General features: G+C 49.2%; 2 protein-coding genes across 4 annotated transcripts in view; one reads left to right on the top strand and one right to left on the bottom strand.

Moving 5' to 3' along the window:
- Nucleotides 1–4,815, top strand: part of Snph (syntaphilin) — a 43,767-nt gene extending 38,952 nt beyond the window's left edge. For all 3 annotated transcript variants that reach the window (XM_023707912.1, XM_023707911.1, XM_004647651.2), the window contains one exon: nt 458–4,815. In XM_023707912.1, the coding sequence (XP_023563680.1) occupies nt 458–1,652 (1,195 nt within the window). In that variant the 3' untranslated portion in view covers nt 1,653–4,815. The remainder of the gene's footprint in view (nt 1–457) is intronic.
- A 540-nt stretch (nt 4,816–5,355) lies between these two features.
- Sdcbp2 (syndecan binding protein 2) lies at nt 5,356–27,286 on the bottom strand. Its single transcript, XM_004647644.2, has 9 exons — nt 27,184–27,286; nt 18,260–18,331; nt 17,062–17,131; nt 12,034–12,134; nt 10,239–10,385; nt 9,547–9,722; nt 9,296–9,467; nt 6,090–6,181; nt 5,356–5,855 (listed from the first exon to the last, which is right to left on the bottom strand). The coding sequence occupies exons 2-9, from the start codon at nt 18,311–18,313 to the stop codon at nt 5,801–5,803; spliced, it is 867 nt and encodes a 288-aa protein (XP_004647701.1). The 5' UTR covers nt 18,314–18,331; nt 27,184–27,286; the 3' UTR covers nt 5,356–5,800.
- Nucleotides 27,287–27,812: the final 526 nt, after the last annotated feature.

The raw sequence follows: 27,812 nt of genomic DNA, 5'->3' as shown, positions 1-27,812 counted from the left end.
AAGAATCTTTGTTTCATCTGTTCTCCAGATGATGGATTAAAAGTCATCTGCAATCCAGCCTCCAGGGGTAGGAATGGGTGGTGTCTTTCTTTCTTTCTTTCTTTGGGCAGTACCGGGGATTGAACTCAGGACCTTGCACTTGCCAGGCAAGCACTTATTCTACTGAGCTATCTCCCCAGCCCCAAGGAATGGGTGGTGTCTTGCTTGACATTTCTTCTCCCTCCCAGGAGGCCACTCCTGCCCTCCCCTGGGCCCTGTCCCCAGGCACCCTCACTGCTCCTTATAGATAGAAGGATGGGGTATTAGACACTATGTCCCTTCTTTTATTTCTGGCTCTAAGATGCTGCAGTGCAGGGATCCCTACCCTTGTGACACCGGCCCTCCTTGCCTCTCTGTAGTGGGTGATGACAATAGATCAGGCAGATAGGCAGTGAGTTGGTGCCTCCTCTGCTTGCAGGGACACAGAGATCGATGACCTAAAGATGCAGCTGTCTCGTATGCAGGAGGACTGGATTGAGGAGGAATGCCACCGTGTGGAGGCACAGCTAGCCTTGAAGGAGGCCCGCAAGGAGATCAAACAGCTCAAGCAGGTCATTGACACTGTCAAAAACAACCTGATAGACAAAGATAAGGGGCTGCAGAAATACTTCGTGGACATCAACATCCAGAACAAGAAGCTGGAGACACTGCTGCACAGCATGGAGGTGGCCCAGAATGGCACTGCCAAGGAGGAGAGTACTGGGGAGTCCGCTGGTGGTTCCCCTGCCCGCTCCCTCACCCGCAGCTCCACTTACACCAAGCTGAGTGACCCAGCTGTCTGTGGTGACCGCCAGCCTGGAGACACCCCCAGCGCCTCTGTGGAAGATGGAGCTGACAGTGGCTTTGTGGCCGGTGATGACACGCTGAGCCGGACTGATGCACTGGAGGCCAGCAGCCTGCTGTCATCAGGAGTGGACTGTGGTCCTGAGGAGGCCTCACTGCACAGCTCCTTTGGCCTGAGTGCCCGTTTCCCTGCCAGTAACACCTATGAGAAGTTACTGTGTGCCACAGAGGCTGGTGTGCAGGCCAGCTGCATGCAGGAACGGGCCATCCAGACAGACTTTGTGCAGTACCAGCCTGACCTGGACATCATCCTGGAGAGAGTGACCCAGGCCCATGTCTGTGGGACCGTCCCTGAGGACAGGCCCCCAGAGTCAGATTCTCACCCCCCAGGGCCCAGAGACCCCAACTCAGCAGTGGTGGTGACAATGGGTGATGAGCCTGAGGTTCCAGAGCCCATCACCTGTGGGCCCACTGCACACCAGCCTGGAGCCAACCCCAACCCTGGCCCATCATCAGTGAGCGTGGTGTGTCCCTTGGAGGAGGAGGAAGAAGAGGAGCAGGTAGCCACAGCTGCAACTGCAGCTGAGAAGGAGCCCAAGAGCTACTGGAGTCGCCACTACATCGTGGATCTGCTGGCTGTGGTGGTTCCAGCTGTGCCCACAGTGGCCTGGCTCTGCCGTTCCCAGCGTCGCCAGGGCCAGCCCATCTACAACATCAGCTCCCTGCTGCGGGGTTGTTGCACTGTGGCCTTGCACTCCATCCGCAGGATCAGCTGCCGCTCACTAGGCCACTCAGGGCCCAGTTCTGCAGGCAGTAGCTCCCAACTCTGAGGAGGCTGCCCTATCTCAGGCAGTGCTCTGGCAGCCTGACCACTGATTGTAGGGATGCTATCCTCCCCTCCCACATCCCCACAGGTATCATCTTATTTATTTAGTTTTGGGATTGGAACCGTTTTCTCTCCCTGGATGTTAACAGTGTCAGGCTGGGAGAAAGGGCTGGGAAAAGCATTCCAAAACTTCCAGAGAAAAAAGGGTAAGGGAGACCCAGGCAGGGAAGCCTACTGATGGGACAAGCTGCACAGCGACACTTCTGAGGCCCCCAACCCAGCACCTTGTCCACCCAGCCTTTAGATGTGGTGGGCCCTGCTCAGGAAGTCTCTGGCTGGGTTATCTGGGGACCTCCCCTCCCTGCTCCCGCTTGTCCAGTGTCCTGCCCACACCATGTCTTCTGTCCCAGGCCACCCTGCCCTCCTCCAGGTCTGAGCCAATATTGTCTCCTCAGACATAAGCAGCTCTGGCCAAAGTGCAGAAAATAGACCCAAGCACTTTGAGCAGGGTCTGGAATCCCTGGGTGTGGGCTGGAGCTGCTGCCTCCCCCTCGCTCCCCACTCAGGATTCCAAAGCACCATTGAGGCCACAGCTGGAGAAATGCTGTGATAGGCATGAGGGGATGAGGGTAGGGTGGGCTCTGTGTCTGTCTGTCCTCCCCGCTCCTCCATTTTCCTCTTGGCTTCTGGGTATGTCAGATTGTTCTTCCTTGAGAGAAAGCCAGGCCTGGCCAACTGGGTGCTGTGGAGGGGGTACTCATTCAAGTCCTGGCACCCATTGAGAGACCCGCCAGCACAGAGGAGGCAGAGTTTGGAGCTCCAGTGGCCCTGTACCTTCTGCAATGAGGCCGCCTCATCTATTGTTCAGGGACCTGGCTGGACTCAGGAATCCTTGGATGCTCTGAGAAGCCAGAGGCCATGGCTGCCCCTGGAGTTTGCCTGTCATCCCTCAAGGGATCTCTGGCCCACTCTGCCTTCCATTGTGTTCACTTCAGGGCTTGGTTCTCCCCCATCCCAAGAACACTGGGAAGTGATTGCTTGCTTTCTAGGATGAGAGTCCTTAAATCTACCTGCCTGCCTCTGGGGAATACAAAGGATTCTGGCAGGATGACTCTCAGGATGGGGTATGGAAGCCATAACACTTGTTAAGGCCAAAGCAGGCTGCCCTAGGACTTTCTTCCCAGGCAGGGATGTGGCCGGGCAGGAGAAGCCCTATGGCCACCTGCTCCCAGCCCAAGCCAGGTCAGCCTGGGAAGGTTCACTGTCCCTTGCCTTCCCTGGGACCACAACTGAATCCCCCAGCAAAGCTGCTGATATTTTATTACCATTACTAGTTTACAAAGTAAACTTCTTCCTCTTCCTCCATGGGGTTACACCCGTCTAGGCATCCTACACACTCCAGAGGTTAGGTCCCACATTGGGGAGGTGGTGGGACCCTTCGTCTCACGTACCCCTCTGGTCTAGGGGCCATTCTGGTTCTTTGCCAAGGTCACTTGCTCTCATCCCAATACTCCAATGGCCACTACCTGACTGCTGGGCTCTGCCCTTCCACTCTGTGCCCTCTGCCCAGGGGGCAACTGCATGCACTGGGGGTGGGCGGCCAGCCCAGCCGTCTGGGCCAGAGCCCCCCTACTACACGCTTCGTGCCTCCAAAGCTCCCTGCCTCGGCTGGGGCCTCAGACCAGCCCTCCTTTGTGGATCACCCCTGCCCCTGGCTGGACTAAACCTGAGTGCTGGGGACCTGGCTGAAGGTGCCCCACAGGACACTGGGGTCATGCCATGGAGGGGGCAGGGGACCAAAGCAACCCAAAGCCAAGCCGGGACTGGCCATGGACCCAGCCTCCAGTGCCGTGTGCTCATGGAGCTGCATAGCATCTCCTTAGAAACAAAGCTTTGCTGAGAAAATAAATGTATGAACTATATTTGACAACAAAAATATCTATATATTTTTCATCACTGGAATTTAATCAAGAGTTGCAGCCCCTCTACTCCTGTCCGTGTCTTGCTATCTGTGGCCTTCCTATCATGTCCTGTGTTTTGGTGAGTGTGAGCAGGGCTGGGGTTGTTGTCTACTCTGTCTCACTAGTGGAGAAGCCACTTGTAAAGGCTGAGCTATGGGTGGGCCTACGACCACTGGAGGAAGTGAGGGGGGCCTGGCTGCCACCCTCCACTCCCACTGGGCCAATCCCTGCCTTTGTGGGTAACAGGAGCCTGAGCCAATAGTACTGGGGAGCTTTTTTGTGTGGATTCTGGTAGGGTCTTCAGTGAGCTTTCTTCTTGCCAGTGGAGGAAGCAGCTCACAATCAGGCCTAGCGAAGCCCCTGGGCTGACAGTCCTGACCCAGCTTTTGAGCACACATATGCTCAGTATCCCACATCTATGCAAAGGACCAGCACTGCCCGTGTGTACCCCCTGCGGGCATGCAGTGGGCTGCTGGCTTGGCTCCAGCCTTAGCTAGTTGGAGCATCGAGGGAGCTGGGAGGACAAGGCTGGGCCCAGCCAGTGTCCCCTGGAAAGTGCTCCTCTGCAGCTCCCCTTCCCTTCTGCTTCCTGTGGGACTGCAACCCTTCCCTCCTGCCCTCAGCTTCTAGAGAAGAAATCTTCAGGGCCTCCCTTATCTCCAGCCTCCAGCCAGAGCTGATTAGGTCTTGAGGAACAGTGTCTGCCTTCTGGAACTGCTGGTCCCTTTAGAGTCCTCCAGTTAAGGTGGCTATTCCTCAGTTCTGGGGCCAGGCTAAAGCAGCGCTGCTGTCCTTCTGGTCCAGCCCCAGGCAGGACTTGGGAGCTAGGCCTGGGCTTCTGCAGAGCTGGTCTTGAGCAGAGTTTATGACCAACATTTCCTGAGGGGATAACTTAGCTTTTCACTGAACACCCTGCCCACTCTCCTCTAGCACAGGGGTATCTGACAGCACTTTGTGGGTGGGGGGCAGATCACAAGGTTCCAGGACAAGGACCTCCCCTCCTGGGGGCCTCCGCCCTGTGAACTCACAACTCCATTTTGACCTAGGGCACATTGCAAATGGGTCACAGTGCACTCTCACATTCATCCATCCCCTTGACTAAGAATTCAGGGGATGAGGGAAGGAGGGAGGTTGGGAGGGGTCTAGACTCTCGTCTCCTTGTCCTTTTGTTCAGACAGAGTTGCACCTGCAGCACACAGCTCTGAATTAAAGCATGAACACACCATGAGACCCTTGGCCTGTTTTCTTTGTCCTGTGTCATTTTTCTAAGGGGGCTGGTGGGACTCACACTATCCCCCCTTGCCCCATGCAGAGGGCAGCAGATCATGTGTTGGTTCAACACTAATAGGGGCCGATGAATGTGGTTGGGGCACTACTGCCCATGCAGGTGAAGCACAGGGTAGATAGCTCCCTCCCTCTGCTGCTAGGTGTCAGCTCCTGCTAGATATGGCTGTGTTTCATCCCAACACCAATGAAGTGGCTTCATACTCCTTTTAACAGATATAGAATTACACATGCTTCCTTAGTGGGGTCTCCAAAGCCAGTGCCAGCTCATAGCCCCCAGTTCCACTCATCCCTACACCAGACTGGCAGGCAGTCTGGGGTGGTGGTCCAGCCAAGTCATTGCTCTGAGGTATCATGTAGAAAGGGCCCTTGTCTCCCTACTGTTTGAAAGGAAACCAGCTCTGGCATGGCATGGACCAAGGACTCTGGAATCTCCAGTTAACCTTCAGGAAAGGATTGTGTTTAAAATCAAATCTTTATTCAGAAGGCAGTAATGATCATAACTATATAATCTGTGTACAGTGTGATAAGGAGCCAGTAAAGGGAAAGAAAACATTCTTGCAAAGAATGTCTCAAAATGTACAATGGTTTTCCTGGTGGGGGCCAAATTTTAAAAGGAATCAGCTGAAGCCAAACAGCATTTAGCTGGCCTACCTACATGCCTGGCATTTCAGTCAGTGGCCTGTAGGCCCCATCTGAGCCTCAATCAGCCCAGGATCTGAGGTTGCAAAGAGCCCTGTGGCCACAGATGACAGACTCCTGCCAGCCCATGTCTATCCACCTGGAATGCCGCATGGAATAGCCACAAGACACCCAACCCAGGCAACAGGCCAGCTGCAACCTGTCATCTGAGACCACTGCTTTTTCCTACAAGGAGGGGAGAGGTATGTGCTGTGCTCCTGTGGCTTCAGACATCTGGGATGGAGTGGTCCATGGTATGGTGGAGCAGCATCGAGGACAACCTGGATATGGCAAAGTAATAGAGGCTGAAGCTGGCAGCTCCTTCACCCTGGACCCCCGCCCCCAGCCTGCATTCTGTGTGGCCCTCAACTCCCAGTTCTAAGATTTCCAAATTTCCAGAAGCTACCATCCACCTTAGAGGAGGGGAAGTGAGGGGAGGATCAGCCAGCACCAAGGAGTCCAGTTAAGGTCCAGGAGGCAGGGAGAGGGAAGGCAGAGGAGGGTGGTGGCCTTACTTTTTCACCATGTGCTCGTAGATCACAGCAGGAATGACAGTCAGGGTGATGACATCTCCAGACGTTGCCAAAATCTCCATGACTGCTTTGTCCTGCAGAGGAAGTGCATGCATGGTCACCCGGGGCCAGGAGCCATACTGCAGGAACCTCTGTGTAGAGGTCATCGTGGCTGCTGCTAGAGGACACAACTGATGTCCACCTACAGGGCCAGGCTTTTTAGGACCCTGAGCCGGTCAGGTATGGATCAGGTGGGGTCTTGCCTGAGTATGATCATGGACCTCCTGCTTTAGCATCTCAAGGTCAAGAGGGAAAACTGCTGTCCCAGCCTCCAGCTGCGTGGGCCTGTGACAACATGGCCTCACAGTGAGATCCTCAGTCTCCTCTCAAGGACTCACCTCTTCCACCCCCTGTCCCTAGCCAGTCACATCTGGATTCCAACTCTAATCTTTACAGAAAACCATTCTCCAGGGGAAAACATTAGGTACACCTGTGTCTTCCAGCTCCTGCTGGCCATGCAGCTTGAGACAGGCCTACGTGGTAGTCTTCCTCCTACCTGTGGAAGTTGCTTAGATCATTGGGAAGCTTAGGGTTTCCAGGCAAAGGGTACCAGACACCCCACCCTGCAGCTCTGGCCACCAGAACAGCTGGCCCTTACTCAGGGCCTAGTTACCTTTACACGTATATGTAGCCTTTTTTTTTTTTTTTTTTTTTTGGTGGAACCAGGGATTGAACTCAGGCCCTTGTGCTTGTAGGGAAACACTTATTCTACTGAGTCATCTCTCTGGCCCAATATATGTAGTCTTGTTATGTGTTGTTTAGTTGTTCCAGGGTAAATAGAAGATGGGACAGAGCCAGTGGTGGTCACAGTGTAGAAATAAGTAAACTGTGAATGATAAATGATCTCAAGAAAAATAGCCATCAGGTTGTGCAAGGTGGCACACCTGTAATCCCAGAACTTTGGAGGCTGATGCAGGAAGATCACTGCAACTTTGAGGCCAATATTGGCTACATAATGAGTGAGGCTTTGTCTCAAAAAACCAGGAGAAAATAAAAGAAAAAGAAAAGGAGAAAGAGGAGGAGAAAGAAAAAGAGGAGGAAGAGGAGGAGAGGCGGAGGATGAGAAGAGTTTATCTGGAGCCACTCGGTAGCTGTCCATACTCAGTACTGTCCGTAAGAGCTTCACAGAGCCATGGTTTGATAGAGTATCTGGTAAATTCACAATGATGCCTGTGTCATCTGTGCAGATGAATCATATCTCAGCATGACTGCTCTCCAGAACAGTTCAGGTTGAAGAACTGTGATACTTTTCAAAAGAGAATTCACTGTCTAAACATACAGAATTAGTGTGCTCGTACATAGGTTTGTTTGTTTGTTTTTGTGACAGCTGGCCTTGAACTCTCTTTGTAGCTAGCCCATGTTGACTTTGAACTCACAGCAACCCTCATGTCTCAGCCTCCCCAGTGCTGGGATCATAAGTGTGCTCCACCACGCCCAGCACTCAGCTCTTTAAGTGCATTAGATTTCCTTTGAACTGTCATGCCTAGTCCAAGACAAAACAGAAAGGGTACAGTAAAAGGGATCTTAAGTAGACATTAGGTAGAATTTCTTAGCCACAATGGTCATAAGCACCCAGAACAAGCCTCTGAGGAAGGTAGGGGAGACTGAAGTGTAAGGAAGCAGGCTAGCCTCAGGAATGGCCGTGGCAGCAGTGGAGTATGATACCGCCACTCATGTCACTTCTAGGGGAGAAGCGCTGGCCCATGACTGCCAGACCTGTGGTGGGAGCCTCCCTCCACTATACAACTGGGGCCAAGGGCCACTCTTGGTTAAAGTGGCATCAAACCAGAAGAAAGCTGCTTCACTTACTGAGACCAAAACCAAGACCCATCATCATCTGTGGTGTCTTTGCCAGAGAGCCCCATTCCATATCCTCATCCTGAGGGCACCTCTCCCCAGAGCACTTACTCTATTTCTTTTTTCTTCTCCAGTAATGGAGATTGAATCCAAGACCTTGTGCATTGAGCTACACACACACACACACACACACACACACACCCCTTTTATTTTGAGATAGGATCTCCCAAAGTTGCCCAGACTAGGCTCAAACTTGTGGTCCTACTGCTTCAACTTTCCAGAGTGCTGGGATAACAGCCATGCATCACTGATAGAGACCACCATGAAGCAGCCCTGAGCAGGACTTAACCAACTGGCTTTCTCATATTTACTTAAGAGTCTAAGTAAATATCTCCAGGCAGGTCCCTTGCCTGGAGATGGGTGGTAGACTGTAGTAAGTGAACATCTGTGAGTCACTGATCCCTACTGAGGCCTGTAATGGAAGATAAAGCTAGAAAGCATCAAAAGATAAGATCACAGCCAAGGACACCTGGATCCAACCTTAACTAGATAAAAACTAGCTTCTGGCTCCCACTGCTGGGTGGATTAACTTAATACTTTAGTTGGAGAAGTCCTTGAGTGTTTCAAGAAGTAGCTTTCTTGAGTACTCCCCTACTTCCGATAACTAAATAAATATAGGCCACCCAGAGAAGGTCTTAGCCCTCAGTCAGCCTCAAATTCTGTGAGAGGGTTTTGATCCTCCTAGAGCCCTGAAATCATTCCATTTGCTTCTTTTATTTAGGCTTCACTATGCACTCATTTGGGACTTTCTTTTTTTTTTTTTTTTTTTGGTACCAGGGATCAAACTCAGGACCTCACCCTTGTCAGGCAGGTACTTATGCCACTGAGCTATCTCTCTGTCCCTCATTTAGGATATTATTAACCTAATATACCACCTTGTTCAAAAGTACCTTCTTGATTTTTAAAGGTAAAAGTCACCTCATCCTCCTCTCTCAAAAAATGAACAAAGGCCAGAAATGGATTTCTGAACAATTTTCCTTAGAAAAAAATACCACTAAATATAATTAACATACATATAGAAGTGCTGTGCAGAGTGAGGAGGTGTCCACGGTGCCTGTCGCCAACTGGGGCCTGTGTCCTCACCCTATTTTTGGTCATGTTCTGCAAGGCTAGTAACTGTGGCTGGTGCTTCTAAGCACTTACTATGGACCTGCCACTGTGATCAGAGCTCTCAGCCTTGGTCTTACTGAATCTCACAACCTTCAGAGGAGGAAGCTGTGGTTGTGGGACCTTAGCCTACCAAACAGGATCTCCTGAGCAGCCAGAATCCCTGTGGTGTGGTCACCGCCTACCTTTAGTCCGATGACATTCTGCCCATTCACCTCACACACGTAGTGGCTGGTGAGAAGCCCATTCCTGGCTGCAGAGCTCCCTTTGACCACAGACACAACCTTCCCCTTCTTGATGAAGAAGCCGACGTGGCCCAAGCTGTCCTTATGCATCGTGATTGTCCGCTGAAATGGCCTGGCAGAAAGGGCAGTGAGCTGGACCTGGGGAGGTAGCTAGGTTCCCCCGGAAAGGACTCTGGGGCCTTGCCACTCACCGGTCCCGAATGACCATGACAATCTTCTCTGCTGATGCCTTCTTCAGCACTCGGTGGGCTTTGTCTGTGCTCCACCCAGCACAGTCAGACCCATCAATCTGCAGGATCTGGTCCCCAAAGCGCAGGCCAACCAGGGATGCGGGGGTGTTGGCCTGAACCAGCTGCACAAAGATCCCCTGGGGGAGGCAGGGCGAGAGTCAGCTCCCCCAAGCCCTGAGCCCAGCTCCCACCCAGCTGTCTTTCTTCTCCTAATACTCTGGTAACCTGCCCAGCACCAGGACTGCAACCCTGTGGGGCAGGTATGACGGTCACCCTATTCTCTGAGGAGGACACACTCCAGACCACATAGAGGAGTCTAGATTTCTGCCCCAGCCACTCTGCTGCACTGTCTCTTCCAAAGGCATTTGGCTATCTTGGCTTCCTCTGTCTACAGCTTCAAGAAGCCAGATCCTTGGAAGCTGGGGCCCGAGAAAGGAGGGATCTGAGTTACAGGAGCCCATGAGGGTCTGTGGGTTTCTGCTGTAACCAGCAGCTGGAGCCTTGGGTAAAGATGCCAGATCTCTGAGAATTCTCTGAGCCCAGGGAGGATTCAGTCTCTGAGCACTGCCCCTTTCAGATAGTGACTAAGTGTGCCCCCAGCTTGAGCGGCCCTGGGGTTTCAGCAAGCGCTGTCCGGCCCCAGCGCCCCCCACCTTGTCGACGGCCCGCAGCCGAAGCCCCATCTTGCCGCGCCCGTCCTTGCAAAGATGGATCTCGCGTACTCCGGGCTTGATCTCCGCACGCCGCATGCCGAGGTTGTTTCCAGACACTGGTGCCACGAGCTGGCCAGAGACTGCAGTCTACAGGCAAGAGGAGGGTGGGGGCAGGAGGTAGTACGGCGGGGCAAAGGAGGAGCGTGGGGTGATGGGCCCAGATCCAGGCCCTCTGCGGCCGGTGAGGTACAGGACCCGAGCGGGAGCCGGGCTCCGACGCCACTAGGGGGTGTCCGAGTCCGCTGCCTTCAAAAACTGGTGCAAAAGGGAGCAGCGCCATGAAGGAAGGGGCCCCTTATTTTTCAAGGGAAATAAATACAGGAAAAGATCTCTTTAAAATTCACTTAGAAAGGGGCCTGCCCCTTAGCTCAGCTCTTTAAGTGGCTGCTTCAACAAAGCAGTCAGGCTCAGGTTGCTGTGGTTCGATCCCAACTCAAGCCAGCCAAACCTGCCCTGAAGGCATTCGGAGAAAAAAAAAGAAAGAAAGAAAGAAAGAAAGAAAGAAAGAAAGAAAGAAAGAAAGAAAGAAAGAAAGAAAGAAAGAAAGAAAGAAGTAAAAACAGTTGCAATGTGTTATGTACAACACCAACTCCCCAATCACTATATGCTACAAACATGCACAGTGCTAATAAAAAGTTCAAATAAATAAAATTCACTTAAAATAAAAAATATTTACATTAAATGGCAAGCAGTGAGATATAAAAAAGATCAGTGTGGGTTTTGTCTTAAGAAAATTTCAGCCAAAAAGAAACTGATGACAGTTTCCTTCTAAGATGCAGAAACAAAGCAAGGAAGTTAATTCTCCCTACTCTATTAAACACTGTACTGGAAGATCTAGAAGTGCAATAAAGCAAGAAAAGAAAAAGAACACAAAAGCATACAGATCTACAAAAAAGAAACACAGCTTCCTATTTATAAATGATATGTTGTTGTACTAGAAAATCCCAAGGGTGCACAGCAAAAGAAACCACCAACAAAGTTAAAAGACAGCCCACAGAGCAGGAAAAGGTTTTTACCAGCTACTCTATTATATTTGTGTCTGGTTGTCCCCCCAAAGCCTCATGCAGTCATGGGGTGGACTTCTAGAGTGTGTGATTAACTCATGATCCACTAGGATTACGGGTGTGAGTGCTGCTGGGATTACGGGTGTGAGTGCTACACCCAGCCTGGGGCAGACAGCCTGAATGCAAAATAAGGGAGACAGACTTGCTTTCTGTAGCCATTGTTGCCACCACTCTTCCCATTTGCTCTTGCTGTTTTCTGTCACCATGAACTGCTACCCTCTGCCATGTGCCACTCTGCCTTGGAGCCCACCAAGTATAGACTAATACCTCCATTAACTGTGAGCTAACTTGGGGAACAGAGCTGGGTAACATGCTCCTGCCAAGGCTTCTGAGCCACAGGCAGCCATTGTCAATGTCCCTAAGCTCTTACTGGGTTTTATGCTCTCCTGATCCACCTGGCTCAGACCTAGCTTGAAGCCGCAAGACAAGGATCAGAGAAGATATGAGACCATGAAATCCCAGAGTTCATATGAAATCATGGAATCCCATAGATGTTAGTAAAAACTCAAAAATGAAAAGTACTATCAAGAAACAGAGCCCAAAACAAGAAAGCTAGGGGAAAGGAGAGATACAAAATACAGAGAAAGGGAGAGGCCATTGAAATGGCAAGACCCACAGAAGGGAGGGTTGGGATAATCTGTGCTCATATTAGGTAGGAAATGAATACCTACACTGTCACCTTCTGGAATCTGAGGCAGGCTCTGCTGGACTTCTTGGCTGGAGAGGGAAAGACCCATGTAGCTCTCTAGTTCTGCCAGGTTTGGATACAGAACTGATGGAGAAGAGGAGGAAAAGTGTTACACAGGGACCTGTGTTTAGCTGCCCCTGCCTGGCTTTTGCATGCTCCACCTTAGTTTTTAGTAAAACATAATGTTAAGGCACCCAGCCGTGGGCCCCCTTCTCCTGCACCACTTCTCATGTTCCTGGATGCTCCAGCCGCAACTGTGCTGCAAAGATTTAACCTTGACGGTCTGCGCCTGGGTGCTTACACATATAGCTTTGTTTCAGCTTGCTTCAAGGACTCTATACTCTGTGCCCAAGATATCCTGGCCCAGCCAGGGACACCTGAGGACTCCCCTTTCCCATTCCTGCCCACCCAGAATGCCCTGGCCCAGCGAAGGACACTTTATGACTCAGTTTCCCCCATTCCATGCTCCATAAAGTCCCTTCTCCCCAGCCATTGCTGCTGTTCAGGTCTGCTGAGTGTCTTCAGTCTGTTATGTGGGGCCCTCTGGGATTCTCCAAGCTCAAAGTTAAGCACCTTATTTTCCTTTGCCAAATTGCCTGGCCCCAATACAAACTTGATAATGGGACCCAGAGGCTCCCTGAGAGCACCCTAGATTTTAACGCTCTTTACAATCTTACAACTTCTGTTGCTGCAACAGTAAATGGTTCGAGGTACCCTACGTCCAAGCTTTCTCTGCCCTCCACAATCACCCTCAACTCTGTATCTTGTGTTCCCCTCAAACAAATTCTCCTTGCTAAGTCCCCTGTGTCTTGACATTCGGGCTCAGACAATCTCTCTTCCCCTGCCTTTCCCGGAATCGCAAGATGACCCCACCCCTCAGCACCTGCCCACAGGCCCCTGACCAATTTTCTCCGCCCTCATCTCATCCACCCACCCCTCCTCCTTTCACCAGCCACAGCAGCCCCAGAGCGCCAGCTAAAGACTCCTACAGCCGCCCCCCCCCCAGCACCGCTGCTACAGCTGCTGCTTCACCTTTTGACCTCTCAACTTTCAGGGGCTAAAGTGATACCTCACTCTCTCTTCACCGCCTCAGCCACCTCAATAGACAGTCTACACAGCCACAATGAACAGCGCAGCTTCTCTCTCCACCAGTTTATAAGTCCAGGACTTGCACACTGTCAGTGCTGCTCTATCGTACTCCCTGCCCCGTTTGCTTGCTCTCACTCAAACCTGATACACTATATTAGACCAAACAAATATATTGACCATAAATAAGAGGTTTTTACCTTTTTCTGAATTCTTCTTATAAGAGATCTCTGCTAAATGACTTACAAAAGTTCTGATTAGTCTCTCATAATTACAAACCTAAAAAAAGGCCATCATAATTTAAGTTGGCCAGAAATGCACTTTATATTTCAAGGTACTTGATACTCAGACAAAAATCTAATAATCAAGTACATTGATTAATTCCTATTGTATGTCCCCCTCTGTTCCTGACATTCATGCCAAACTAAAATGATAAATTTTGGCCCTCAAACACAACAGGAAAACTTACTTAATCTAACTTTTCGTGTCTTCAATAATGGAGACCAAAATTAACTATACACAGTGCCAACTTTTGGCTGCGACACTTGAGCCTTCCATCAAAGCAGGACCTTAACAAGGTAATGCTGAGCCTAAACAGCTCTGCTACTCAAGCCAAGTGCGGTGAAGAAAAACACTGGGAATGAGCCTGCCTCAAGCTGCAGCCCCCACTGGGACATCTACAAGCTCAAGGGTCACTAAAAGTGCGACTGTCCTAGCCCTAGCCACCAGAGAGTGGGTAAGCAATCCACTAACTCTCTGCCCTCACAGGAAAACTCACTACAGCCAGACCCATCTGTGGGAAGCCATTAACTGGTATCCATTTTATAATAGTGTCAGCCGTTTTCTTAAGTTTCTATTCCCCTGCTGAGTTAAGTTTATGGTCCTTCCTGCCTTGCCCATTCCCTGTGAATCATGTGCTGTGCCCCAGGGGTTGCACCTTCCCCCGTTGCCTAGATACCTGCTGACCCCTAGAGCCGAGACTTCCTCATTCCTACACTCCCTATATATACCCAGCACCTCCCCTGAATAAATGAGACTTGATCAGAATCCTGTCTTGTCTCCATTCTTTGCGTCTCCTGTCCTTTGTCCCCTCTTCAATTCCCTGCTCCTCCCCCAGGTGACCTTCGTTGACTGACCCGCTGGTTCGGGACACCCATCAATACTTTACATGCTTAGTCTTGCTGCTGAAAAGCAACAACAGAGCTCGGGTCCCATGGTCCACTTCAAGGTACCTTTGTCAGAGTCCTGAGTCTTGCTGGACATCTCAGGTAGAAACAAACAAACAAACACTCTTTTCTTGCTGTTGCTGACACTGCGACCACATATAATGTTCTTCCTGAGTTCTAAAATCACTATATTCGCTCTACAGTCCCCATAGTGGGTGTTGATGGCTTACCTACAAGATCCCTTCAGACAGGCCTATTCCTTGCTGACTTCAGACACTGTTCTTCACTCATAATTTTCTTATGATTCCTGACCTGTCCCATACCTTTCATGGGGGAGACATCCTCCAAAAACTCCACTTCTCTCTCACCTCTCTCTCCCCCCACCATGTATATCCTACAAACCCAACCTTAGTATACAGCCAGCTCCTCCCTCCCTTTTCCCTTGTCAACCATATTCTCTAAGACACTTCCAGTCCCACTTGTGCCACACATGCTATTCCTAGACTGGTGTGCCTCAGAGATCCCACGGGGTTTCCCTACATTCCCCAATACCTGGTAGCCCCCAAACATCAAAAGACACCAGCCAATGTGCCTTCCTCACCATTCCCTTACACCCAGATTGCCAGGACCTCTTTGCCTTCACATGGACTGGTCCAGACACTCTGATCGCAGGCAGCTCACATTGACAGTCCTGCCTCAGGGGTTCAGATAGTCCTCATTTCTTTAGCCAAGCCCTTGCTGCTAATCTCAAAACCCTTGATCTCAAGTCCATCCTGCTCCATCAATATATCAGTGCTCCTCCTCTTCAACATGGTCATGGTTTTATCAGTCTCCACTGTGAGCTGTCACTATCAATAAACTTCTAGTCCTAGCTGAGACACCTGGTGATAACTTCTACATGGACATGAACCCTCCTCGCCCCACTACAACCCTCAGGACTCAGCCCATTTAAACTCATGTATGACAGGCCGTATCTCCTCCAGACCCCTCCCACCAAGCCTAGCCCTCTTGCCAACTACCTTTCCACTCTTTCCTTACTCCACAACCTCCTTCGCTCTCATGCAGACCAGAGCCTACCTAAACCTGACTACACCTCAGTGCCTCTACAGGTCCAACCAGGAGACAGAGTCCTCCTCAAAGACCTCTCTGCCCCAGCTCTACAACCCCATTGGTCCTAAGAGAAGAGTGCTGTACATACACCAACCAAACAGGTGCTATTAGAAAAAATTCAGCAGATGCTAGATCACGCTTATCAGGTACTCCAGCTTTCCACACTAGCCTCTAATGCTGCTTCACTATGGCCCACCCTACTCCCCTGAGTCCTTTCCCTTCTAGGCCCACTGGCAGCCTTTATTCTCCTCTTACTGGTGGCTCCCTATGCAGTCTCCCTAATCAAAACCACTGTCCAAAAGTTAACCACCCAAAATTTCAACCTTATGCTCCTTGAAGGATATCACCCCATTCCTATAGCTGAACCTCACACTTCAGACTGAGTCTACCCTCTAAATCAATGCCTTTTTTTTTTTTTTTTTTTTTTTTTTTTTTTTTTTTGCGGCACTGGGAATTGAACTCAGGCCCTTGCGCTTGCCAGGGAAGCGCTTATTCCACTGAGCCATCTCCCAGGCCCCTCAATGCCTCTTGACAGCAAGAAGTAGCCAGAAAAGACTTTGTCACCCTTTCCCTATAATTCAAAGTCTGGAATGTTAAGGCACCTAGCTGTGGGCCCCTTCCCCTGCACCACTTCTGATGTTCCTGGATGCACCAGCCACAACTGTGCTGCAAAGATTTAACCTTGACCGTCTGTGCCTGGCTGCTTACACATATAGCTTTGTTTCAGCTTGCTTCAAGGACTCTACACTCTGTGCCCAAGATATCCTGGCCCAGCCAGGGACACCTAAGGACTCCCCTTTCCCATTCCTGCCCACCCAAATGCCCTGGCCCAGCGAAGGACACTTTATGACTCAGTTTCCTCCATTCCATGCTCTATAAAGTCCCTGTCTCCCCAGCCATTGCTGCTGTTCAGGTCCGCTGAGCAGCCCAGCACATGCTAGTTGCCATCAATAAATTGCTCCTTTTGTGCCAGCTAACATGAGTGTGACCTTCTGTGGGTTTGAAGGTGCCTTTTCCCTGATAGTTTTTCCTGTCAGATAGAACCTGGACATGCCATTTTTTGACAATCCCAGGATGACCTGAATCCCCAGGAATACTCACTTGTGATGTGGGTCATCCCCTCAGAGTTCTGAAGTCCCAGGAGCAACCTGGGACCCTGAGTCCCTCAGGTATCACTTTAGTATTAAACTCAGCTGGCTTCAACATTCAACACAAGGACAGGCCATGAAGGGTCACAGATGACTGGGAGGGGCAGGCTTTAAAGCCAGGTCAGCCCTCAGGGAGAAGCTTGCACAGGGACAGAGTTGGCCTTTGTTCAAGTTTGCTATACCACAACCTGACCTAGAACAGGTCCTGGTCTCCTTCTGTGGCCTGTCATGGCAGCTCCAAATCAGGAAGTTACTGTGCTACCTCTAAGCAACTTTTCTCATTGTCTCCTCAGAGTGACTGGAAGGACAGAAACTGCACAAAGCCCTCACACACAGTGTCAGGAAGAGAGAGGCAAGCACTGTAAATGACCAGAGAGGGGTATCCATATCCTCAAGGCCACCAATGTACACAGGCCCACCCGAAGCCTGGCAGTAGAATCCTCAAAGATGCCACATGTTGTCTGAGGGTGTTGTGAGAATGTTGAAGTTCAGCTTACTCACCTGAAGGTGAACAGACACCCGCTACCTGGATAGGCAGGGTGGACATCCTGGGCGAAGCTCTGGCCTGGGCCTGGAAAGGGACAGTGAGTGCCAGTCAGCTCTGACCAGTATCCCAGCACCCATGGACCTGGGGCTCCCTGAGGCGGGGAGGCTGGGCATTAGATATGTTGGTGGGTGTGGGGTGGGTGTTTCCATGGATCCCTCCCGAAGGCTCTAGGTCATTTGTAAATGTGAACTCTATGATATGGCAGACCCATAAAATGATACTGCACGTTCTCCTTTACACATAGAAGTTAAAAGGTTGATCTCAACAAAGTATAGAATAGAACAGTGCTTACAAGAGCCTGGGAAGCCTGTGGGGAGTGGAAAGATGGAGACAGGATGGTTAAGGGGTACAGGGAACAGAAGATGCCCTAAGATTTGACTGCACTGTAGGTTCATTATGGTTGACAACAATTAATTGGCATTTCCAAATAGGAGAGATGACTTTGAATGTTCCTACTACAAAGAAATGATGAATGCTTGAGGTGGTCGCTATTTCAGTTACCCTGATATGATCACTATGCACTATATATATGTATTGAAATGCTCCACTATACCCCCAAAATATGGACTTACCATGTATCAATTAAGACTTTTTTAAAACACGTAGTCTCTGGAAATGTGTACATTTCCGGGAGATTTTGCTGGAACCTGTGACCCAGCAAATGTCATGACCCATTTGCTTCCTATGGCAGCCAGGACAACATGCCCACCTCCTAACTACATTCTCAGGGGAAAGGCCCAGATTCTCAAAGCCTCTGGGACCTCAGGACTATGGATTGTGGGAAGAGGAGGCTTCTGGGGACTAAGCAGGCAAAGCCCACGCCTACCAGCTATCCTGTGCAAGCAGCCTTGCTCATGGGTTTCCCATAGGGGACAGAATGTGAAAGGACAGAACTGAACATGAGAGGCATATCTGGGGCTGCCTGGTCTGGTCTACTCCAGTTGTGACCCCACTGGCCTTGACCTCTGGATGCCTTCTTTACCCAGAAAGCCCTTACAGTGGGGACTTGCATGCCCTGGGGCTTTCCAGGAATGTACAGAGTTTCAGTACCCTGTGTTCTGTACCCTCAAAGGGTAGCCTCCTTGTGTCACCTTGGGGTGAGACCCCAGCCCTTCATCAGAGACACTGGGATCAGAGAGTCTGCACACCTACCTGGATGACTTGGTCCACCTTTAGGTCCTCCAGAGATGGGTACAGAGCAGACATGGTTGGTCCTTGGAGTCTCTGCAGAGCACAGAGGATAAGATATGAGGATGCAGCAGGTCCCACCATCCTAAGAGAAGGTACAGATGCCTACCTTTTGTCCACATATGCCACACAGCACCTCAGACATGAAAAAGGGAAAAGAGTTACTGTCTATATTTCCAGGACAGTGGAACTAGGATTTGAGCCAGTCTAGTTAGTTCCCAAGCTCATGGACTTAGTACCATGTTAATTCTCCCCTGAGAATTCTATCCCTGCCTATTTGGCTGGCACTGGGCTTTAGAACACAGGCCCATGGGACTACAGGACATGCTGACCAGGAAAGTCAGGACTACAGGCCACTCTTCCTGTGTGTCAAAGGTCAGACAGACATACAAGATCTTATCATTCAGCTCCTAAATTCAATTCAGTTGCTGCATACCAGACCTAGGTTAAGAGTTTGGACAGCCTCACCCCTCAATAGCCGAGTGGTTGGGAATTGATCTTAAAACAGAAAGACCACAGAAAGGGTCTTTTTACTAGAGCTCCACTGTGTACCACTCATTTTTATCCTCCTGAGCAACTTTTGCTTTTAGCTGACTTGAAGTAAGACCCTTATACAAATATATGCACAGTGGCTGAGGGGCATAGCTCAGCGGTAGAGCACTAGCCTGGCCAGTATGAGGCCTTCTATCTAGATGCACACAAGGGTGGGCAGAGTTTAAACATTCTGATAGGGACAGGAGATGCAGCTCAGTAGCACTGGAAAGCCTCTGGTTTCAATTCCCTGTACCACATAAAACAAACTTTTGACAGAACATTACTCCGCAAGGAGGAGGGAGCAGGGCTAGAGTGGGTACCACAGATATCTACCAAAACTTTCTAATTAGTAGGATAAATGAGAAAGATGTCAAGAGACATTCCAAGGAAATATTACCTATCAAGATATGCTTTCCTTTCTTCCTGGATGAAGTGTGGGGAAGGAACATTTTCTTCTTAGATTGTTCCCCTTAACCCACTAATTCCTGGCAGCCACTCCTCCTGTCCTTTGCTTGGCAATCCATTTCAGCCACTGCCCTACTTCCTTGTCATCCTCATCAGTTGCACCTATACAGGCCTCCCAGGCATGAGTTCACTGTCCTTTTCACCCTGGACTGTGCCCTCCAGGACTGGCTCTGAGCCAGGTTCCCTCCCTGAACTCCCCAATAGTCCTCAATCTGTTTTCCCAACTGGGCTACAGTTCTCAGGGCCAAGGTGTGTCCTATTTGCCCATATGACAGCTACATGTGACAAAGTCATACCTGGTGGCCACATAGGGGACCCAGTGGGTGTGGTGTAGCAGGTATTATATAACTCAAGTGCCTTCTGGGACCAGCTCTGCTGGGCACTTCCCTGAGTGACCTAGGCACTGGGGACATGCTCAGCAATTACTGCTCTTTCAAGTACCTGCTGCCTTGCCTGCGTCCTTCTAGGCCAAGAACCCTAACCTTTATGATCTGTCATCAGTTCTCTCTCCCATATCTAAGTTGTGCAGATTTCTTTCATCTCCCTATCATCCCTCCACAGGAAACATCCTCCAAAGGGGTTGCTACCTCCCCTCTTGCTGGCCTCGGCAGCAGCCACTGAGCTCTTCCATAACGAGGCCAGGATGTCATGCCTCTGTTGCAAGTCCTTCAGTGGCTCCCCATTGCTCTCAGAACTTAGACCACATTTCTTAAAGTGGCCACAACTGCCTAGTTCCTCCAGATACTGATCAGGTGATGGCCTGTATCAGAGGTACAGAGGTAAACAAATGTTATTTAACAATGCAGAGTACTTAACATTTGAGTTAAAGGCCTCAGTGCAAAACATAAGATGTTTTATTTAATAATCTATTTTCCCACTACTCCTGAACAATAGGAAGCTTTGTCAACCTTGGCCTGAACATGAGTAGTTACAGCAGAGGAGCCGCTGACTCCAGAGCACCCCAGAGCCTGCCATTCTCTATTGCTCTCACACCTAGGCTACCTTAGTCGCTAGCACTGAGTTCCCACAGACATTTGTCTGTAACATCTGCCCAGTGTTCCAGCTGCTTTTCTTGCCTCCACTTCCAGCTGCAGTCACAGTGAGCTAGTCTCATGTTCTTGAATGCTATTCTTTTATGTCTCTAAGTAAGTTAGTTCCTCTATCTGCATTACTCCTCCAACCATTGTTCCTCTCTTGGCTGATGCCTAACAATTCTGACATCCAATACCAGAGAGGACCCTTCTTGCAGGAAGCTTGCTTGCTCTTCGTGGTTTTTTTTTTTTTTTTTTTGGTACTTGGAATCGAACTTAGGACCTTGCGTTGCTAGGCAAGTGCTTGTGCTGCTAAGCTATATCCCCAGGTTTCATGTTCTTACTGCTATTGGTTATTCACTACTCCAACAGCTGTCTTCACTTGTCTGACTGCTTCATTAGTGTGGGACCTCCAAAAGGGCAGGAACTGGGCCTGCTGATTAGCTGCAGAACCTCTAACCTTGGATGGAGCCTAGAGGCCAAGATGATGCATTCTGCCTGAGCACCCACTTCCCTCATTGTAAAGCATAGTTCTGGTGTCTTAGGAACATCTACCTTCCCAGGATAGAGCCAAGGACAAGAAGTTCAAATGTGCTTTGTGTGCCTCTCAAAGTTGGGCCTATAAATGTGAATCGGTGATAACATTTAAAAAATAAAGATCTAAAATTCTTTACTTCTAAATTTACTTTAAAAATAATTTAGCAAGAGTGTGGATCATGCGTGGCAATGCTCAGCCAGGACTCCTTCTTAGATGGGGCTGCGCTTGCTTTCCTGTTCTCTGAAGTACCCACCCAGCCCTTCATTGTTTGACATTGCCTGCCTGACTTCCGAAGGCAGCCAGTTCCAAATCCTTAACCTCAGCTGGCCTTTGGAGCAGAAATAATCATCCTAAGAGGACAAAGATTGCCTAAGGGAAGAGGGAATTTGACTCCGACCTCCTTCAGGCTTATGGGGGGTGAGGTGGAAAATGCCTTTATCAGGGAGGTTTTTTATTTTGGGACAGTAAATGGCAGTTAACATTTATCAAAAGTATGCTTTGCCACCAGGATCATGCACCAATAGCAGGTGTGAGCATAGGAGGTCACCCCTGCCCTCCTTTGACACTGAAGAACAAAGCAATTATAGTTTTGGCAGCTGCTATCTGGGAGAGCACAGGATCAGCTCCTTTAACTATTTCCTGAGAACTGTCCCCAGACTCTCTCACTCTGTCATTTTCTCTGGGGCCCTACTCAGTAATGGCCTTGAAGGGGGTGGGGGGTGTCAGGAAGCAGGTATTTCTCTCTCCTATGACAGCTTTCCATATAGTGGGGAATGGCTCTCTGCCAACAAAGATGCTCTGTGTCTCATCCAGCCACCCAGAAATTCACAGAAAACACATGGGCAATCACTGTGTGCCAGGCAACCTAGCTCTCCTTCAGCTCTGCTGGTCTCTCCTTGATGCACCTCTCTCCTCAGTGCAGGGCTCCTTTAAGGCTCCCTCTGAGGCTGCTTTAGTTGGCTTTTCCAGGCCTGCCAGCTAGTTGAGAATACTCAGCCTTGACTTGTACTGCGTATATGTTGTTGTAAAAGAGGGAAGCGACAATAATCTGTAATAAAAGAATACATGTAAAAGGGCCAGCAAGATAGTTCAGCGGACTAAGCACCTGCTTAGGTAAGTGCAGGAACGGGGCTTTATCCTCTTACCTGATTAATATCTGGCTATTTCCTCCCTCTGAATCCCATTTCACAAGGGCAGAGACTACGTCCAGATCAATAAAACATTCCTGCTCACCAGGACAGGGGCCAGCCTAGGTATGCTGGCCAAAATTGTTCTTTAAATAAATAAATAAATAAAAAAGTAGTTTCAAGAAGCAAATTGGAAATTTGTGTAGGCGTGTTTGGTTGTTACAAGACTAGGGGATACCTGGCAAGTGCAAGGTCCTGAGTTAGAGCCCCAGTACCAAAAAGAAAAAAAAAAAAAAAAAGATAAGGAACAGGAATAATGACATCATGGACAAACAATGTCATTATAACAATCTTCTGTTTTACACAGTTTTTCAAAGGGCAAACTTTCATTTAGGCAAAATAAAACAAAATGAGTATAAACTGTCCTATATAAGTGACTTATACTACAAACTATAATAGTTGCAACTATATTGTGTAGAGATGGATATACCGGGCCCATAGAGAGAAGTTATAACCTGTTATCACTATTTTGGAAAGTCACTGTGGTATAAATTGTTGGTAAATTAAATGTAAATTATGTATATTCTTTTAAAAATTATTGTTATTATTATTATTATGTATCTGGTACCGTCTCACTGTGCAGCCCAGACTCAGTGATGCTCCTGTTTTCAGTCTCCCGAGTGCTAGGATTACAGGTGTGTGCCCCGAGGCTCGGTCTCTGTGGCTTGCTCGGTGCACTGGGGGTCTGGGAATCAAAGACCTGTTCCTGCACTTACCTAAGCAGGTGCTTAGTCCGCTGAGCTATCTTGCTGGCCCTTTTACATATATTCTTTTATTACAGATTATTGTTGCTTACTTCTTTTATAGCAAAACTAACTATTTATTTATTTATGTTTAACTCTCTGGGAGAATCTTGGCCAAAATCTCAGGACACATTCAGTCCTCCCTGGACCCCAAATGCCTGCTTTAGGAAACTGAAGCACCAGACAAAAACTCTATGCACTGAAGAACCAAGAGAAGCCTAATAGTCACTAAGGCCTATCTTCTACCACAGGCCTTCATGGGCCCATCTGCGACAGGACTGGATGATCTCTCAAGTATCCACTGCCACAACACCCTGGATCCTGGCTGGAAGCGACAACTCCCATTTGATATTGGCCACAGAGCCTGCGCAGAGACTTGCAATTAGGTTGTGCAGGGGCATCTAGTGTGCATGCATACTGGCAGCTTAGGGTAGCAGGATACAGGTTGTTTCGGTGGGTTACTAAAGTCCACTGAATTCAAACTTTCCCCAGGTCCCGGTGGCTAATGCCAGTGTCCACACAAAAAGATCAAGTAAAGCAGCAGGTGTGAGATAGAAAACTAGGTCTAGCTCTGACCCATGTTGATGGGAAACTGAGTGTCAGATGAGCTTTAAAGTGTACGAGTAGGCAGGTGTGGAGTCACAGGCCTATAATCCCATCTGGGAGGCTGAAGTGGGGGGATGCCAGGAATGCAGGAAAATCTGTCAAAAAATAAAAAGGGCAGACTGAAAATAAAAAGACTATCTAAAAATAAAAGGTCTTTATAGTCCAGTGTAAAGGCCCTGGGTTCAGTCAACCCCCAGGACTATTAGGGGGGGAAAAAGTATGTGAGTGACCCCTCACTCTCTGAGGTCTGGCCTCGGAGCATCATTTGTGGGTACTGAAAGAATGGAGCACAGTTGAGCCATTCTCCTGACCAAAAAAAAAAAAAAAGTATTTCATGCAGAGGAGAGCGGAGCTTCCCTATGCTTGTTTTTGCTACTAAAATGAAGGCCCGAGGCACCCTTTTGGCTTCATAAGGGCCTTCAAAAATTCCACGCACTGAATGAGTAGGTACTTCCTACTCATCTTGATGTCACCATCACTTCCACCCTCTCACCAGGGGATTCTAGCTTGGCCCAGACTCTTGATAGAGTGCTGAGTGAGAATACTCTGCCCCACTGCAGTGCACCACCCATCAGTGACTGGCAATTAAGATTCTATTGCCTGTGGAAGGAGATTTTTAGTTTGGCTGAGAACACTTCCCATGGTGCAGTCAGACCCACTGTTTGGTATAAAGGACTCAGGCATTCGGATTTGTGGAGCACAGGAAAAGGGGTAGGGAAACCAGGAAACAGAAAGTCTGAGGCCGGGGAGATGGCTCAGTGGAATAAGTGCTTCCCTGACAAGCGCAAGGGCCTGAGTTCAATCCCTGGTTCTGCCAAGAAGAAAACCCAGAAAGTTTGGAAGAAGAGCAGATACCTGATGTGTCCATGAAGGATGGAAAGTTCAAGCGCAGGAGTGTGCTATTTCAAGGATAGTGAGACCCAGGCCTGAGAGTTGAGCTGCTTTTTGCATATTTATGACTTCCTGCAGATTGTCCTTCTGAGGCTTTACCCAGTTGTGCTGCTCCATCACTGACCCATGCGCTGGCCCAGCAATCTGGAGTTAGCCTTTGCTCCTGCCTTTTCACCTTTTGAAGCTTTACCCAACTGTTGTTATCAGCATGAATCTCATACTTCAACCTTGAAATAGGACAGATACTCTTATGGCACATGAGGCATGGATTCCCAGGTCTGTATCAACCTGACTACTCCCATGTCTCGAGTCTCACCTCTCAGCCCCTCATGGTACAATTCATTCATTCCAAACTACTTGCTTGCTCTAAAACTCATTTTACCAGCTCATGCCTCCAGGTTTCAGCGGCACCTGTTCTCTCAGTCTTGGGTACCATTCACATGCTCCTCCTCTTTGTTCATCTGGTGAATGCCACTTCTGAGCCTTCCCCCAAGTCCAGCATACAGCCTCAGAGATTGGCAGGCCTTCTTTTTAGACCACAGCACTGCATGTATTCACCTTGTCCAGTGTTTTGTTCAAGACACTTAAGACCTGGCAAGAAGCCTCTGGGAAGCCCGTCTGGTAGCCTATTCATTCCCCAGATGTTTACTAAACACCTGTGAGCAAGGCCTTCCTGAGAAATTCCACCATGTATTGTATTTTCTTGTCATCCCTGCTGTTCATGGAGTGCCACGCATGTGAGTCTCCATTGCAGAACACAGGGCCTGACACACGGCAGGCATACAATTACTGTTTCAGGAGTGGAAAAGCAGACATGGAAGAAAGAGAAAGCCTAAGTCATAGATAGTCTTTCTCCCTATTCCCACCTTTGTTTGCAATCAACAGAAAATCCTTTCAACAATAACCCTGGGGTTAGAAAGGGAGAAGAAAAAGCCTTAATGTGGTAACTGAAAGGCTCCTTGGCTCTTGCAGGTTGACAGTGGAAGACTGCTTAGTTCTATGCTATGCTTAGTTTCTGCAAGTAATTGTCTCCTCTGAAAAGAACACATCTAACCCTTCTCTCCCAGAAGCATTTTTCTGTCATATAGCACCTTACTATCCTTCTGCTGCTGTATTTCTCCATATTATAAGCAGTAGCAACACCCACAAAAACCAGCAACTGGGTTCTTGAGAGATCACCAGAGCTGAAAGGGGTCTCCAGCCCCCATCTTTCAGTTTAGAATAGGAACATTTTATTCCAAAGAGTCGAAGCTCAGGGACTCCCACTTGTTCCTGTGGACAGCTCATCTATCCTACAGAAGACAGTGTGCAGGAGGGATGCGTGGGTTATCATGGCAGAAGAATCGCTCCTGGAAGGCCAAATTACCCCAGGATTCTAGTGTGTTGAAGGAAGAGGCTGTTGCGAGGCCGCCTGCATGAAACCCTCCGCTCCCCAGCTGTACTGCCTGCTGTGGAGCTGTGGACTTCAGGAAATGCAGATGTTTCCAAATGAAGTCTCAGGGGAGATAAGGTAGTGCCAAAGACTTTTGGAAGCAGGCTGGCCTGGGCTCAGACTCCTCTGACTTGTGAGAGCAGAGCATGGTCAAGTGCCTTTTGAGTGCTGTTTATTTTGTAATATGAGGAATAATATTTGCATCATAGTTATCTGGGGATTAGAGTTTTAAAGAGATAAGACTTGTGTGAAAAGCATTTAGCATAGTATCTAGCAATATGAATTTAGTGTTAGTGAACAAAGGAAGAATGAGTGCTCAAGCAAGATTTTCTAGTGTGGAACAGGATAGGAAGCTCCCGGGCTCCTTTAGGTGTTGGGAAGCACATGAACCAAGATGGAGGGTAGATAACGGCAGAAGGTCCAGAAGACCCTCCCTGCATGGATGGGGCATTTGAGTAAAGACCTAAAGGGATAGTGGGAAGAGCATTCCAAGCCAAGAGCCCTGCCATTGCACAAGCCCTGGGACTGGAGTTCTTGATCACTGAGAGTGACATCCAAAGGGGTAGCAGAGGAGGAGGAGGCTAGAGAAGAGGTGAGAGGCACCAGATTCTGTAGAACCTGAAGGTCTTGGTGAGGAAGTCAGCACTTCCTCTGGTGAGATGGGAGCTACTGGGGAATTTTAGGAGCAGAATGAGCGCCATTGTCCAGCTTACCCAACCCTCTTGGCTGGTGTTTGGACACAGTGGCAGGGTGGAAACAAGAACTCAGGTGAGAAGTGCTTGTGTGTAGTTAGTTACTAGCTGTAGTATTGAATGTCACACAGTCCACACATCCCAGTGCAGCCAAGTGTGTTCATTCTAAGCCCCTCCTTGAGCCCCCACTCTGTGGGGGCTGAGTGCTGACTTCTCATTTTCATCTTCTTGCTCCAGCCCTGCTGAGTTATTTCCAACCTCCACATGGGGACTTTCTTAGAAAGATAAAACCATTGGCCCAGTTTCTGCGCAGATTTTTCTTGGAAATAGCAGGAAAGTTGGTAGAAATAACTTCAGAGAAAGAGTTAACAAGAGGAGGCCTGTTTTTTTAGAAATAAGCTTTGTCCATGGCTTATCACTTCAGAGGATGTGTGCTCCAAGAGCCATGTGAAGGAGAAAAATGTGGGTGCCACTGCCTGGGGCCATAATGCCAAGCAACAAAGGGAGTACCATGTCCAGCTGTCATTTGAACCAACCTCTGGTAGATGTTTGGGGAACAGAGAAGGGGCAAGGATAGCTGTGGGAATCAGTGCACAAAATCACTCAGCTCTCAGAACTGGCCTAAGCATATTTCAATCCCAGTGTGAAGCATGTTGAAAGTCCCCAGGAAGTTCTGAAGGGCAGAAGCAGGGAGGGAGGGAGGGAGGGAGAAGGGATGAGACAAGGTCTTGTTCATCCCTGACCTAGCTGGTATGGGACCCACTCTTACCTGCCGGTAGCTGCTGCTGTGGGTCCTCTTCTGGCCTCTACTCAGAGAACCTCCGCCTCCTTGGATGGAAGTGGCTATTGTCGTAACTGGTTCCTACCTTCCTGGGAAGGGTAGTCCCCGCCCCTTGTTCAGCTGAGTCACCTTGGACTGGGAAGGGCCCAGGTCAGGTAATGTGGCTGAGTAAACAAAGCAGGTGGCCAGGCCCAAGGAAGCCTTTGCCTTAGTCTCAATTTGGAAGTTGCGTTTAGGTACACACAGCTAATGGGTGGGACTCAACATTGATATTGATCTGGGTGTGAGCCAAGGCTTTATTTGCCTTTCCTTGAGGTCTGCATTTGGAGATGCTGTTGTGATGTGTGGGGATAAGAGTGGAGAGGCTTGATAAATGCCCTGGGCCTTAAAACAACGGCCATTTCTTGTGACCAGATTTCTCCTGGAATATTTTTACAGTGAAGTCTTAGGGCCTGTCAGTGTGCTGCTTCTGATTGGGAAACTGGAAATCCCCAGTATCTATCACTGTAGGCTGATTAAGTAAATCATCATCTATGAGCGATGACAGAGCCATTAAAGTCACTGAAGGAAGAAGCTATGAAGAAATGTTCTTGAGCTACTAGTGAGATAATGAAAAA

Source organism: Octodon degus, unplaced genomic scaffold (assembly GCF_000260255.1).
Source record: "Octodon degus isolate 3935 unplaced genomic scaffold, OctDeg1.0 scaffold00317, whole genome shotgun sequence".
Lineage (NCBI taxonomy): Eukaryota > Metazoa > Chordata > Mammalia > Rodentia > Octodontidae > Octodon > Octodon degus.
Note: the sequence above shows the minus strand (reverse complement) of the source record. Positions and strands in the feature narration are given on the sequence as shown.

Bases quoted from the DNA above. Each gene is read 5' to 3' on its own strand.
- Sdcbp2 (XM_004647644.2), bottom strand. From the start codon at position 18,313: ATGTCTGCTCTGTACCCATCTCTGGAGGACCTAAAGGTGGACCAAGTC. The intron at 12,135-17,061 runs GTGAGTAAGCTG...CTTCTCCATCAG, and splicing joins GGGTGTCTGTTCACCTTCAG to TTCTGTATCCAAACCTGGCA. The intron at 6,182-9,295 runs GTAGGCGGTGAC...CTTCCTCTGCAG, and splicing joins AGAATGTCATCGGACTAAAG to GACAAAGCAGTCATGGAGAT.